The 15681-nt window shown below is 44.9% G+C and overlaps 1 protein-coding gene across 3 annotated transcripts in view; it reads right to left on the bottom strand.

Moving 5' to 3' along the window:
• Positions 1–5427: 5427 nt before the first annotated feature.
• LOC121003376 (interferon regulatory factor 4-like) overlaps positions 5428–15681 on the bottom strand; it is a 31360-nt gene continuing 21106 nt past the window's right edge. For all 3 annotated transcript variants that reach the window (XM_040435160.1, XM_040435161.1, XM_040435163.1), the window contains 4 exons: positions 15066–15173; positions 13798–14190; positions 5732–5859; positions 5428–5636 (listed from right to left, as the gene is read on the bottom strand). In XM_040435160.1, the coding sequence (XP_040291094.1) occupies positions 5562–5636; positions 5732–5859; positions 13798–14190; positions 15066–15173 (704 nt within the window). In that variant the 3' untranslated portion in view covers positions 5428–5561. The remainder of the gene's footprint in view (positions 5637–5731; positions 5860–13797; positions 14191–15065; positions 15174–15681) is intronic.

Raw genomic sequence — 15681 nt, 5'->3', positions numbered from 1 at the left:
CTGTGTCTCTCCTCTGTTATTCCTCCTTGAAATGTATGAATAAATGAACAACTAGGCGTTACCTGTTTGGGGTGTGTCCCTGCACACTCTGACGCTGTCCAATCGCTGCTGACTGTGCCATACCATACCATTTATGGGACACACCCTTTTCACAAAAGGAAAAGGAAAAAACTGTTGTCAATTTATTTACAAATATTTAAACACAAAGTTATAAGAAAAGATGCTCCAGAAACAGTTATTTTATATGGAATACAAGTACTTACCAAAACAGACAGGTCAGTAGTGGTGACAGGTCCTCTTTAACGAGTGCTCATTGAGGCATTGTGCCCGCCAACATTAGACTCAAGCACTTATGCACTGCGCTATGTCCTTTTGATGCTAATGGTTTACTGCAAATTTGCACATTGTTAGTAAAACCCATTTAATTAAGCTAAACAGGCCAATCAAGACATTTGCTGCTTTTGTTTTTTTTGTTTTTGTTTTTTGGGAAACTGCACTGAAAAAGCTGGTAAAGTGCTCTATGTCTAACACAAGGTCTAAGGAACTGGGGCGTTAGATAGGGATTCTCTGTGAATCTCTCTGTCATGCTCCATACCTACACAGAGTTACCTACCAGTTTTACCAAGAATGTCCTTTTTAAAGGGGTTGTCTCATTATGGACAATGGGGGCATATCGCTAGGATATGCCCCCATTGTCTTATAGGTGCAGGTTCCACGCTGGGACCCGCACCTATATCGAGAACGGAGTCCCGCAAGTGAAGGAGGGCACAGTGCGCATGCGCAGCTGCCCCCCATTCATTTTCTATGGGGCCGGCGAAAATAGCTGGCTCGGTTTTTTCCATCAGCCCCAGAGAAATGAATGGGAGAGGGGCCGCGCATGCGCGGTACTCTCCCATTCACTTCTATGGGGAGCCAGCTTGGTGGTGGCAAGGCCGGAGTCCTCCAGCCACCACCTTGCGGGGCTCCGTTCTCTATATAGGTGTGGGACCCGCACCTATAAGACAATGGGGGCATATACTAGCGATATGCCCCCATTGTCTATGATGAGACAACCCCATTAAGGGTATCTGTCACCAGAGACCTCCCTATCCAACTGTTTGCGTAGACATTCACCTGATTTAGGGTACTTTCACACTAGCGGCAGGACGGGTCCGACAGGCTGTTCACCCTGTTGGATCCGTCCTGCCGCTATTTCGCCGTGCCGCCGCTCCGTCCCCATTGACTATAATGGGGACAGGGCGGAGCTCCGGCGCAGCACGGCGATAGGCCGCCGGACTAAAAAGTACTGCATGTCCGACTTTTTAGTCCGGCGGCCTCTCATCGTGCTGCGCCAGAGCTCCACCCCCGTCCCCATTATAGTCAATGGGGACGGAGTGGCGGCACGGCGTAATAGTGGCAGGATGGATCCAACAGGGTGAACAGCCTGTCGGATCGGATCCGTCCTGCCGCTAGTGTGAAAGTAGCCTTAAACGTTTATGAGTAATGATACTTTTTCCTAATATGCAAATTACGCCTTTGATGCAACGAGGGTATTACTATTGCTCTTGTTGCACCCAGGCTCCACTCCTTTCTGTGGCCGACCCCTCCCTGGCTAATTTGCCACTGCCGGGCCCTGTCCATCAAAGCAGCAAGGGAGGGGTCGGCCACAGAAAGGAGTGGAGCCTGGGTGCAACAAGAGCAATAGTAATACCCTCGTTGCATCAAAGGCGTAATTTGAATATTAGGAAAAAGTATCATAACTCAAGATTGGAGCTTCAGATCTACAACAGAAAAGCAGCACTTTAATGAGGGGAACGACAGCTATCTGTGTATGAAAATAGCTGCATAGGGAGGTCGCTGCTGACATATTCCCTTTAAGATAATTGTACAATCCACCGTGGTAATGGTCCGCAGCTGTTGGGACGTACAACTCCTATCATTTGTCAGGGCATGCTAGGAGTTGTAATTTAGTGACAGTTGAAGGACCGCTGCTTCACAGCATCTTACAGGCTTTTCTTACATGTAAATATGGAGCACGTGTTGCCAAGTAGATGATGTATCAAAACTTAGTTGCCAAATTACTGTGAAGGAAGCTGAAAGTATGACCTGTAATAAATGAGATCTGTATCTATGTATCCTGATATCATGATGGGGCTGAAAATGGGGGAAAAATAAGAATGTCCTGATCATCATCACACACTTTATTTACAACACATATCTTCACAGGTTCTTGCAGTTGGGTATGCACTGGAGCTATTGCTTTTATTGGAAGTTATAGGGCATGATGGGGTTAAAAAACAAACTAACCATGTAAGGCTACTTTCACACTTGCGTTGTTCTTTTCCGGCATAGAGTTCCGTCACAGGGGCTCTATACCGGAAAAGAACTGATCAGGTATGTCCCCATGCATTCTGAATGGAGAGTAATCCATTTGCATCAGGATGTCTTCAGTTCAGTCGTTTTGACTGATCAGGCAAAAGAGAAAACCGTAGCATGCTACGGTTTTATCTTCGGCTAAAAAAACTGAAGACTTGCCTGAATGCCGGATCAGGCATTTTTTCCCTCAGGAATGTATTAGTGCCGGATCCGGCATTCAGAATACCGGAATGCCGGATCCGTCCTTCCGGTATGCGCATGCGCAGACTGAAAAAAAGGTGAAAAAATAAATGCCGGATCCGTTTTTGCCGGATGACACCGGAAAGACGGATCCGGCATTTCAATGCATTTTTTCGACTGATCAGGCATTTTTAAGACTGATCAGGATCCTGATCAGTCTTACTAATGCCATCAGTTAGCATACATTTTGCCTGATCCGGCAGGCAGTTCCGGCGACGGAACTGCTTGCCGGATCTCTCTGCCGCAAGTGTGAAAGTAGCCTTAAAGGTGCACTTCCCCGTAAGGCCGGGTTCACATCACCGTTTTGGTTTCTGTTCTTCTGAAGGAAAAAAAAGGGACGGATCCTTTATTTTGAAGTTGAACAGTCGTTGTGCTCATTATCTAAGGCTACTTTCACACTCGCGTTTTGTGCGGATCCGTCTTGTATCTCCACAGACGGATCCGCACGAATAATGCAAACGCTTGTATCCGTTAATAACGGATCCGTTTGCATTATTCATTAAAAAAAAAAGTCTAAGTCAAAACGGATCAGTCTTGACTTACATTGAAAGTCAATGGAGGACGGATCTGATTTCAATTGCACCATATTATGTCAGTGAAAAACGGATCCGTCCCCATTGACTTACAGACTAGGCCCTGCATCGTCAGACGGTCACAAAAACGCTGCAAGCTGCGTTTTAGTGACCGTCAAAAAAAAAAAAATGCAACGGAGGCCAAACGCAGCCAAACTGATGCATTCTGAGCGCCCCACAGCAACTTTTTGAATGGGGCCCCCTCCCCCAGTAATTTTTTCGCAACCCCTTCCTTTCATGCCGCCCCCATTCCTGTGGCTGAACTGATCCGTTTTGGGCCGCTTGTAAAAGCCCTGAAACGGATCTCACAAGCGGACCCAGAAACGCCAGTGTGAAAGTAGACGGGATGCTCAAAATAAAGGATTCATTTATTTTTTTAATGTTTTTGTGATGAATCAGGAGAACGGCCTTAAAGAAGTAGGGAAGCAACATGGCTGGACACTAAAGATAGGGGGAGGGCGGCCAATTTTTTTGTTATGACTTTGCCAAGAAATCACTTATTCACCCACAAAACCGGATTGTCGATTATAATGGACATGTGGTTATGCAAGTGACACAGCTGTTGATGACATAATCCTGCGGTCACTTAAATAAATTTAAAGGGGGTTCTCTGAAATGTTGATATTGATGTCCAGACCTCAGGATAGGTCATTAGTACCTGATCGGTGGTTGCCCGACTCCTGGCACCCCCATTGATCAACTATATGAAGAGGCCGTGGCGCTCTGTGAGCACTTAGGCCTCTTTCTAGGCCATGTGATGTCACTCTCATCAGTCACAATGCCTTAGCGAACCTCAAGTGAAGGGACTAAGCTGCAATTCCAATGTACGGCGCTGCGCTTGGTAAGCTGCAAGGAGGACGTGGTGCTCACTGGAGGTCCAGCGACTGCTGCAGCTTCCTCAAACAGCTGATCAGCGGGGGAGCAGTGTGTAGGACCCCCGACGATCTCATACTGATGGCCGATCCTGGGGAACCCCTTCAATAAATGTAGCTGATCATATGTGTTGTGGCTGTTGGACAATTTGCAGCTGTATCAGTGCGTGCCATGTGGCCCTACTCTAGGGAGTAGATGGGTGAGAGATATCAATAGAGGTCATATACCATCAGTGACGTAGCTAGAAATGACTGCGCCCCACAGCAACTTTTTGAATGGGGCCCCCTCCCCCAGTAATTTTTTCGCAACCCCTTCCTTTCATGCCGCCCCCATTCCTGTGGCTAGTAAAGATCGCTCTCTCAGACCAGGCCCGGCAGCTGTTCCATCCGTTTTCTACACTGTCTATACTGTCACTGTATATCATTTCATTGTGTAATACTGTTGAGGGGGCCCTGACCAAATCTTGCAGTCCTCCTTCTCCTGGATGGGCCCCTTCTGGGTCAGGGCCCCAAAGCAGCCGCTTCCCCTGCTTCCCCTATAGTTACGCCCCTGTGTACTAAGAATACATGCAAGATTTTAAAAATGATGAAGCATTTTAATGTCATTTGTTTATCACTATCTTATAGATCTCTGTGTACTGCCAGGGAAAGGAAACATTCTTGCTTAAGCCCTACAACCCGTCCTGTGTGTCCTGCTCACACAGCTGCAGTAGCTCGAGACATTCAATAGCTAATTCAAATCGTCCAAAAATCAGAACATAATCCTGAATTGCCCAACAGTCCAAAATGTTCCCTGAGCAGAGGCGTATGTCCAAGCATTGCATGGGAAGGAAGGGGAGATTGTCATATTAATACTTTCTTCCCTCTCCTTCCCCCAAAAGATCCACAGTCCTTTAGTTGTCTTCTTCAATTACATGGTTAAAAAAAATGTCATCCTTAGGGAAAGCTGGGTAACAGATGTGACTAATGTTACAGACCACATAACTTTCCTAGGGTACTGCCTAGTTATACAACCGGACATTCCTCCTCTCTCCTCCATCAACTCTGCATGCAATGATTTGGGTGGTAGCTCCTGCGGAATGGTGGCCATATTCTCACCCAGCTTTCCCAGAGTAAGGGCTCATGCACACGGCCTTTTCTGAAGTTCGCAAATTGTGGATCCGCAAAACACGGATACCGGCCGTGTGTGTTCCGCATTTTGCAAAACGGAACGTCCTCTATGGATCTGTCCTATCCTTGTCCGTAAAACGGACAAGAATAGGACATATTCAATTGTTTTTGCAGGGCCGCGGAACGGACATATGGATGCGGACAGCACATGGGTGTGCTGTACGCATCTTTTGCAGCCACATGCAAGGGAATGGGTCCGCATCCGACACGCAAAAAAATGCGGCTCGGATGCGGACCAAAAATACATTTGTGTGCATGAGCCCTCAGATAGAAGTAAGAAATGGGAAGGTTGAGATTAAAATGCAGATTTAATCAGGAGGATTTATCCTACGAAGGTTCGGGGGGGAAGCAACTAGATGGCTGGGGCGTTCTTCCTCAGTTTTGTCTTTGCATTTATAAGCAGTTCTCTGGCAAACACCGGCTCCACCTATGAATATAGAAGTGACCAACATGTCAGGTAGGGGTGCACAAACAAATGACATGACACGTGTACCCCCTGTGTACCCCAGCCTGTTTACTCACATTCGCTGTTATTAACTTTCTGGAACTCAGTGTCGACTCCAGTGTCGACTCTGGATATTCCTCTCCAAAGCAGAGTTGGATCTGATACTGGGGTTCAGGACCTTTGTTCATGACGTACATTTCAAGCTCTTTGAGATAAAGGTAAAAGACAGGGAGACATGAGACATATAGGAGTCTTAATGCAAAAATCTAAATGTAGGAACTATTTCCACTGAGGAGGGGAAGGGACCAGCCACATCTATGCATCCTCCCTCCTTCATGGACATATAGCAGCTGCATATTTCCTTGTCCCTGACTCACTCCATTCTCTAGGCACAAAGGTCCTGCTGGGCTTATGTTTACACAAAGCAACCAATTTGATAAGCAGAGCTGAAGTGTAAAGCATGGGTAGAGACAGAGCATTTGCATGAGCCTCTAATAAGAAATGAAATGGATTTAAATTGTACCCGAGTAAAAAAAAAAAGTTTGTATAAAGGTTGTACTTCTTTGTACACAATCATAACTGTAAAGGTACTGGTGTTTTTTGGTTTCTTTTTCCCTAAAGTCTTTTTCAGCCATATTATTCTGTGTTTCAACCACATGGCTAGATGCATTTCTCTCAGAAGCAGTGGATGTCTCCCTTATGTTGAATCTGCCAAGACTTTTCTTCTAGGGAGCTCAGAAAGCTCACAAGGAGGGAGATATCAGACTTAGGCCTCATGCACACAACCGTTGTTTGGTTTCGCATCCGAGCCACATTTTTTGCGGCTCAGATGCGGACCCATTCACTTCAACGGGGCCACAAAAGATGCGGACAAGAATAGGCATTTCTATTATGGGCGCCTATTCCGTTCTGCAAATTGTGGAACGCACACATGCAGCATCCGTGTTTTGCGGATCCGCAATTTGCGGACCACAGAACACGGCACGGTCGTGTGCATGAGGCCTTACAGTCACATAAGAGTTTCTCTGCTCTTCAGAAGCAGTGTACAAGCAATGCTTCTATCAGGCTCAGGAGCTCAGCTAGCTCTGACACGCTCCCATTTCATGTGAGCCGCCTTCCGAGGCTCTGTTACTAGGTATGGATCTTGCCTGACAACAGGCAGTGGACTGCAAATTAGGTGGAAGTGAGACCCCTAGTGGTTATTACTTTGCACCTTTTTTTAGGTGGATGTAGGCAATACTTTTTAAATAAAATAAAAATTTGAAATTTGCTAGTTACATTATTCTCTAATAAATGAAATTAAATTGTGTTTATAGTAAGGATCGCTCTCTCTGCTTGGGGCGGCGATGACAAACTCATCAAACAGGGGGTTTCCAAGCTCAAACGGTGCTTTATTTGTCACACAGCACATCAAAGTTTGGCATCACTTGGCATGATGAACACAGTTCCAGTGTCACACCACAAAAATAAACAAACCTTGCCCATCTTGGATCTCACTAATACACAGCACTATCTCACCTATAGGTCGCTATTCACTTCGGTAAACCCAGCTTCGCACAGCCATACGGTCCAGCAAATTCCTGGCTGTGACCAACGCGATACATTGGGGTTCAGTCCACCAGCCCTCTTGACTGTGACCATGCTATATCTTGGGGGGGGGATACGGTGCAACAGTCCTCCCAACTCTGACCACGTGATGCCCCTCTGTTCCAGGCTCCACTGGGCCCCCCAAACTCAAGCTTTATTCAGCCTTCTGGCCCCTCAGCCCTCCTGGCTGGGACCACACGGAGCCTCTGCAGGCTTCCTTCTCAATTCTGCATTAATCTCCTCACAAACACTGAGGATTGACTTATCCCTCTGTGCGATTATCGCAGCTTGCCTCACTTCATGCCAGGGGAATACCTGTAGTGGACTAGGGGTGTGGACGGAGGGACTCCCACAACCAAAGACGTGATCTCTGGATTTCTTCCACCACACCCAACTAAACTGGAAACACACCTCTATCGTACACTTCACCAGAATATATATATATATATATATATATATATATATATATATATAAATAAATATAGTTTTGTGGGAAATGATTCAGTGTAACTTTGTATTTCATTGTTTTAAATCTCTATTCATCGTTGACTTAGGACTCCAGTGGTCCTACGGAGGGATGGACTTTTATATACACAGGCATACACAGAAGGCGGTCACTTACTGAATAAGACCTCCCATTGGACCCAGAGATTTACATCATTAAAATAGAAAGTTAAACTGAATAATTCCCCACAAAACTATATATTAATCTGCTTGACTCTATCTGCTTCATGACATACTCTATTTAGATCGGATTGTATTTTCAATGTGATAGGTTCCCTTTAAGGCTATCAATAAAGGACTGGTCACTGATAATACGGTAGATAAAACAAAGCTGCAAAACAGATGAAGCTGAAGATGATGCTTCTGTAAAGTGCCTTGTATATACTCTGCATATCGTGTAATGCACCACAAGGAGGCAATGTTTCTGTAAAGTCCCTTGTATATACTCTGCATATCATATAGTGCACCACAAGGAGGCAATGCTGCTGTAAAGTCTCTTGTATATACTCTGCATATCGTATAGTGCACCAAAAGGAGGTTATGGTGCTGTAAAGTCCCTTGTATATGCTCTGCATATCATATAGTGCGCAAGGAGGCAATGCTGTTGTAAAGTCCCTTGTATATACTCTGCATATCATATAGTGCACAAGGAGGCAAAGCTGCTGTAAAGTCCCTTGTATATACTCTGCATATCGTATAGTGCACCAAAAGGAGGAAATGCTGCTGTAAAGTGCCTTGTATATACTCTGCATATTGTATAGTGCACCACAAGGAGGAAATGCTGCTGTAAAGTGCCTTGTATATACTCTGCATATCATATAGTGCACCACAAGGAGGCAATGCTGCTGTAAAGTGCCTTGTATATACTCTGCATATCGTATAGTGCACCACAAGGAGGCAATGCTGCTGTAAAGTGCCGGGTATATACTGTGCATATCGTATAGTGCACCACAAGGAGGCAATGCTGCTGTAAAGTGCCTTGTATATACTCTGCATATCGTATAGTGCACCACAAGGAGGCAATGCTGCTGTAAAGTGCCTTGTATATACTCTGCATATCTTATAGTGCACCACAAGTAAGCAATGCTGCTGTAAAGTCCCTTGTATATACTCTGCATATCTTATAGTGCACCACAAGGAGGTAATGCTGCTGTAAAGTGCCTGGTATATACTGTGCATATCGTATAGTGCACCACAAGGAGGCAATGCTGCTGTAAAGTGCCTGGTATATACTCTGCATATCGTATAGTGCACCACAAGGAGGCAATGCTGCTGTAAAGTGCCTTGTATATACTATGCATATCATATAGTGCACCACAAGGAGGCAATGCTGCTGTAAAGTGCCGGGTATATACTGTGCATATCGTATAGTGCACCACAAGTAAGCAATGCTGCTGTAAAGTGCCTTGTATATACAGTGCATATCGTATAGTGCACCACAAGGAGGAAATGCTGCTGTAAAGTGCCTTGTATATACTGTGCATATCGTATAGTGCACCACAAGGAGGCAATGCTGCTGTAAAGTCCCTTGTATATACTCTGCATATCGTATAGTGCACCACAAGGAGGCAATGCTGCTGTAAAGTGCCTTGTATATACTCTGCATATCGTATAGTGCACCACAAGGAGGCAATGCTGCTGTAAAGTGCCTTGTATATACTCTGCATATCATATAGTGCACAACGAGGAGGAATGATATGTACAAACATTAACCCAGCAGGGAGCAGCCTGGGGACAAGTGGAAGAACAGTGGATGTGGTGGCTAGAGATAAAAGAAACAGCAATAGGATTTTCTCCTAATGTGCTCAGCTTGTAAGAGAAACGAAACTGCTGTGGGCTGTCAGTGCACCCAATGCCTATTTGCACAGTATATAATTGATCACTGTCATATTTAGCTGATGATAAATACAGTAGTACACTGTACAGATCAATAATCTTCATACGTTAATCACAAGTAATCAGCGTTATATATACACACATGCAAACTGTAAATGTGATCCATGTAATATTTGTGTGAAAGAGCGGTACTGGGCACATATGGGAGCACATTTAGTTTGGCCTCACATTAAGAGGGAAGAAGTTATATTAGGTTGCATTCACACGACCGCGTGCGTTTTGCGGACCGCAAACCGCACATGGTGATCGGTTAGTGAGTAGTGAGAGGTGCTGGTCGAAATTGGAGTGAGGTATCCCAAACAATACACCTCATCTGACTCTGGACTGCATGATAATGTGGGTCATTTTGTACTGCCCGATAGTGGCCCAGGAAGCGATTGTGGGTGAGCCACGTCTGAGTGAAAGGAACTGATGAATCTGTGGCCTACTGTATGACAACTCTCCTCAGTTCCTAGGTATGAAGTGAGTCCTGCTAAGTGGAGTGCTTCCTGACATACGTGCAGTGTTAGGCCTCCTGCACACGACAGTATTTTTTCACGGTCGGCAAAACGGGGTTCCGTTGGTCCATGATCCGTGACCGTTTTTTTGTCCGTGGGTCTTCCTTGATTTTTGGAGGATCCACGGACATGAAAAATGAAAAAAAAATATAAGTCAAGTTTGCCATTGAAATAATAGGAAAAAACGGACACGGATCACGGACACGGATCACGGATGCGGCTGCCAAACGGTGCATTTTCCGATTTTTCCACGGACCCATTCAAAGTCAATGGGTCCGTGAAAAAAAACGGAAAACGGAACCACGGACGAGGATGCACACAACGGTCGTGTGCATGAGGCCTTAGGGTGCATTCACATGACCATATGTATTCTGCGTTCCGCAAAAAATACAGATGAAGTCCATGTTGCATCCGTTTTTTTTTTTGCGGCTCCATTGTAACAGAACGGACATACAGACACCATTTTTTGTGGGCTAGTTCTAATGAATGGGTCCACATCCAAACCACAAAAAATGCGGACCAAAAATACGGTTGTGTGAATAGGGCCTTATAAGCAGAGTTACAAGAGACTGTTTGTTTGTTACAGTAACCACCAAGTATAATGGCACTGCCAAGAAGTGTAACTGCCACGCGTTCTGGCTATGTAAAGAACTGTTGTAGTAACTAATAGGCTGTACCCTGGGAGAGAGCGACTGTAACATCCACACTAGTTGTCTTTATTCTGAGTAACCACGTGTTCTGATTAAAGAGGACCTTTCACCGGTTTTGACTTTTCAAAGTCAGTACCTGGCACTCTAGGGCATATTTACTACATGTGATAGGGCAACTTTTTTTTTTAGATACGCTGTTCCATTGCACCGCTGTGCCCCCAGTTCTGTTTTGGCACCCTGCATGCTAATCAATAGCATCGGTACAGGGAGGAGGAGACGGCCGTGTGTGTGTTTCTCCCTGGCTGTGATTGGACAGCTCACAGCCAGGGAGACGGAGACGCCCCCTGAGAAACACGGCTGTCTCCTCCTCCCTGTACTGATGGGGGCACAGCGGTGCAATGGAACTGGGGGCACAGCGGGGGAATGGAACAGCGTATCTAAAAAAAAATATTAAAAAATTGCCCTATCGCATATAGTAAACATGCCCTAGAGTGCCAGGTACTGACTTTAAAAAAATCAAAAATTGTGAAAAGTCCTCTTTAAATCTGCTGTGTCTGCCCTACTCACTGCCCCTTCCTCATATGGGGACCTAAGTGCAAGGCAGATGTTAATTGCCAACCCATAAGGACTACGCTTACAAGTGTAGTGAACTGTTTTGGGCGTTAGAACCCCATCAGTGAAGGGATGGATGGGGGCTGCATCTGTTGGCACAGTGTATATGTGTATTCAGGGGCTGCAGAATGTGGGACAGAGTTTTTGGCATCGGGTAATCCTTATAGACAATCCTAGCAACTGGTTGTACATACTGACAATGCCTGTCATGGCTTAACAACATTGCTTGCGTGTTTGTCCAGTGCAGTTAAAGGGGTTGTCCGAGATAAGTAAAAATCACAGCCTCTCCAATAGCCTAAAATAAATAAATAAAAAATATGTATACCCACCCCTGTCTCCAGCCTCATTCTCTGCAGCGCTGTTCCTCTCCTCATGCCGCTACTTCTTTACCAACACTAATGTGCAGGTGTATGGCACAGGACTGCTGCAGCCAACCACTGTTCTCAGCGTTAGACCACTAAGGACAGTGATTGGCTGCAGCGGGCAAGTGCCATATACTGGCATTTTTACACAAGTAGCAGCAGAAGGACCAGACCAGAGAATAGTGCTGAGAAAAGTGCAGTGTAACATCATTATTTATTCCAGGATATTCGAGGGCTTGTCTGAGATTTTTAAGCATCTTGGACAACCCCTTTAAGTTGCCCATGGTATTTGTGCCGATTTTATATGCTTATGTTCTAAAGCTCTGGGTGTGATTTGAGTAGAAGACATAAGACATGGTGCTCAAACACCACATGATGGTTGAAGCCAGCTACAGTTATGTGAAAAAATTAGGACACCCTTTGAAAGCATGTGGTTTTTTGTAACATTTTTAATAAATGGTTATTTCATCTCCGTTTCAACAATACAGAGAGATTAAAGTAATCCAACTAAACAAAGAAAACTGAAGAAAAGTCTTTTCAAGATCTTCTGTAAATGTCATTCTACAAAAATGCCTATTCTAACTGAGGAAAAAGATAGGACACCCTCACATGTATTCCCTCTTAAATTGGCTCAGATCTCACACAGGTATATCACACCAGGTGCACATAATTAGTAGATCGTTACTCTGCATGTTGAATGAGGCTTGCCCTATTTAAACCTCAGACATTTAGTTTGGTGTGCTCCTGACTGTTGAAGTGAGAGTGAGCACCATGGTGAGAGCAAAAGAGCTGTCAGAGGACTTCAGAAAAAAGATTGTAGCAGCCTATGAGTCTGGGAAGGGATTTAAAAAGATCTCAAAAGATTTTGAAATCAGCCATTCCACTGTCCGGAAGATAGTCTACAAGTGGAGGGCTTTCAAAACAACTGCCAACATGCCCAGGACTGGTCGCCCCAGCAAGTTCACCCCAAGAGCAGACCGCAAGATGCTAAAAGAGGTATCCAAAAACCCTAAAGTGTCATCTCGAGAACTACAGCAGGCTCTGGCTACTGTTGATGTAGAAGTACATGCCTCTACAATCAGAAAGAGACTGTACAAGTTTAACTTGCATGGGAGGTGTGCAAGGAGGAAACCTTTGCTTTCCAAGAGAAACATCGAGGCCAGACTGACATTTGCCAGCGATAAAGTTGACAAAGACCAGGACTTCTGGAATAATGTTCTTTGGACAGATGAGTCCAAAATTGAATTATTTGGACACAACAGCAGAGGACATGTTTGGCGTAAACCAAACACAGCATTCCAAGAAAAGAACCTCATACCAACTGTGAAGCATGGAGGTGGAAGTGTCATGGTTTGGGGCTGCTTTGCTGCAGCAGGACCTGGTCAGCTCACCATCATAGAATCCACGATGAATTCTACTGTGTATCAGAAGGTGCTTGAAGAACATGTGAGACCATCAGTTAGAAAATTAAAGCTGAAGCGGAACTGGACCATGCAACATGACAATGACCCAAAACATACTAGTAAATCAACCAAAGATTGGCTGAAAAAGAAGAAATGGAGAGTCCTGGAATGGCCAAGTCAAAGTCCAGATTTGAATCCCATTGAGATGCTGTGGGGTGACTTGAAAAGGGCTGTACGTGCAAGAAACCCCTCAAACATCTCACAGCTGAAAAAGTTCTGCATTAAGGAGTGGGGTAAAATTTCCTCAGACCGATGTCGAAGACTGGTAGATGGCTACAAGAACCGTCTCACTGCAGTTATTTCAGCCAAAGGAGGTAACACTCGCTATTAGGGGCAAGGGTGTCCTATCTTTTTCCTCAGTTAGAATAGGCATTTTTGTAGAATGACATTTACAGAAGATCTTGAAAAGACTTTTCTTCAGTTTTCTTTGTTTAGTCGGATTACTTTAATCTCTCTGTATTGTTGAAACGGAGATGAAATAACCATTTATTAAAAATGTTACAAAAAACCACATGCTTTCAAAGGGTGTCCTAATTTTTTCACAAGACTGTATCTCTGTTTTCTCCTCTTACCATGCAAGAAGCGTTCCGTGTCCAACACCTTACAGGTCTTCTCTCTCTCAAGCTTATTGGGTTGGTCATTGTTTGGAGCCAGTGGGCCACTCCAGTAGACACGTACTTGACATTGACGCTTTATGAAGACCCCTTCAGGTGCCACCCAAAGCAACACCCCTTTATCCAGGTGCAACAATAATTTATTGACAACCATCTGCTTCTCTAGGGACAGAATGCCAGACAGCTTCTGGGGAGGAGGCAAAGGGATATCCTCTAAAGGGTGCGGCGAACTCAGGTTGTATTCTTGTTCAGATGATGAGAGAGGAATAATTCGGCACCCCTCAGCTGTCTGTGTGGTGACTTCAGTCACCAGCTTGCCCTGGTAGTACAAGCGGACGTGCAGCCAGTAATCTGTGGCAATTAAACAAGGACATGGTGAGAGGTTGGTTTTACAAAACCCCCATCTAAATCCTTAGGCTACATGCACACGACAGTGAGAAAAAAAGTCAGTTAAAAACGAATAAACTGTCCATTTTTCAACAGACTTTTTTTTTTCACTGATGCCTTTCTCAGAAATGGACATTAAAAACGGACCCATGCAATTGTATGGGGGCTGTCGGTCAGTGAAAAACGGACAAGATTTTTTACGTCCGTTTTTCACTAACTGTCAAAAAAACTGTTGTGTGAATAACCCCATAGACTATCATTGGTCTTAAAATGGACGTGCGATAGCCGTTAAAAAAAAATGTTGTGTGCATGTAGCCTTAGAGGGGTCTATGTACAGCACCGTAACTCGAAGCTTCCATGTCTGGGACAAATCTTCTAAGAGGCCTTTAGGTTCCCTTAGGCACTAGGGCCCAAGTGCAACTGCTGCACCTTCGTCTATATATAAGGAACAGTGATGGCCAGTTTGCCGTGTGACGAGCTGCCATCTTAATTGACAAGTCTGGCGAGGCACAGGTAAGTCCTTCCTTACCTGTGCCTGTGCGCGAGACGGTCTGAAATGAAATGCGGTCACCGGGAGCAGGCAGTTCAGAGAACAGCCTCCGGGGGCCTTCATCGTGCTGTTCTCGGAACTGCCTGCACCCGGAGACCGCATTTCATTTCAGAGCGGCTCGCGCACAGGCACAGGTAAGGACTTACCTGTGCCTCGCCAGACTTGTCAATTAAGATGGCAGCTCGCATGTGTTCGCAGGCGAACACGGTGAACTGGCCATCTCTGATAAGGAATACCCATTGGAAACCCATGAGATACATACTCTGTTGACATCACTAACATGTCTCACCTGATGATGAAGAAGATGATGGTGGGAGGATAATGGTTTTCTCTGAAATATCAGCACCTTTATGATCAACGTTTTGGGTCCTTAAGATGATTGGTGAAGAAAAAATCCCTGGGCAGGAACCAAAGTAACAGATCAAATATACAGAAAGAAAACACTTGATAAAATGTAATAGATCTTGCACAGAAGTTATCTCACGCCTACCAGGCTACACAAAATGGGCAGATTAACACACAATAGATGTCATAGATGCCTTCAGGATGGTGCCGATTTCTGGCACCTCATGTGGGACTGTACAGATTTAAAAAAAACTTCTGGAAAACAGTAACAGAAGTGCTGTCTACTATGGTTCCAACTGCAGTGCCGTTATGTCCTAAAAGTTTTGTTCTTGGAATACTAGATGAGGAGGTCTGGGGTCATCACCACAGGATTTTTTTTAAGTGAAACTCTATTCTTTGCTAGGAAAGCCATAGCTCTGAGATGGATGGCTGATAGAGCACCTACAATAGGTCAATGGAAGTCATTGGTCAATCACTCTGTTAGCATGGAAAAAGTTGTTTTTATTCATAGAAAATGCCCACAAAAGTTTAATAAGGTATGGGGTGAGTGGTGTGCATCT

The sequence above is a fragment of the Bufo bufo genome, chromosome 6 (genome assembly GCF_905171765.1).
Source record: "Bufo bufo chromosome 6, aBufBuf1.1, whole genome shotgun sequence".
NCBI lineage: Eukaryota > Metazoa > Chordata > Amphibia > Anura > Bufonidae > Bufo > Bufo bufo.
This window is presented reverse-complemented; position numbering and strand designations above follow the sequence as displayed.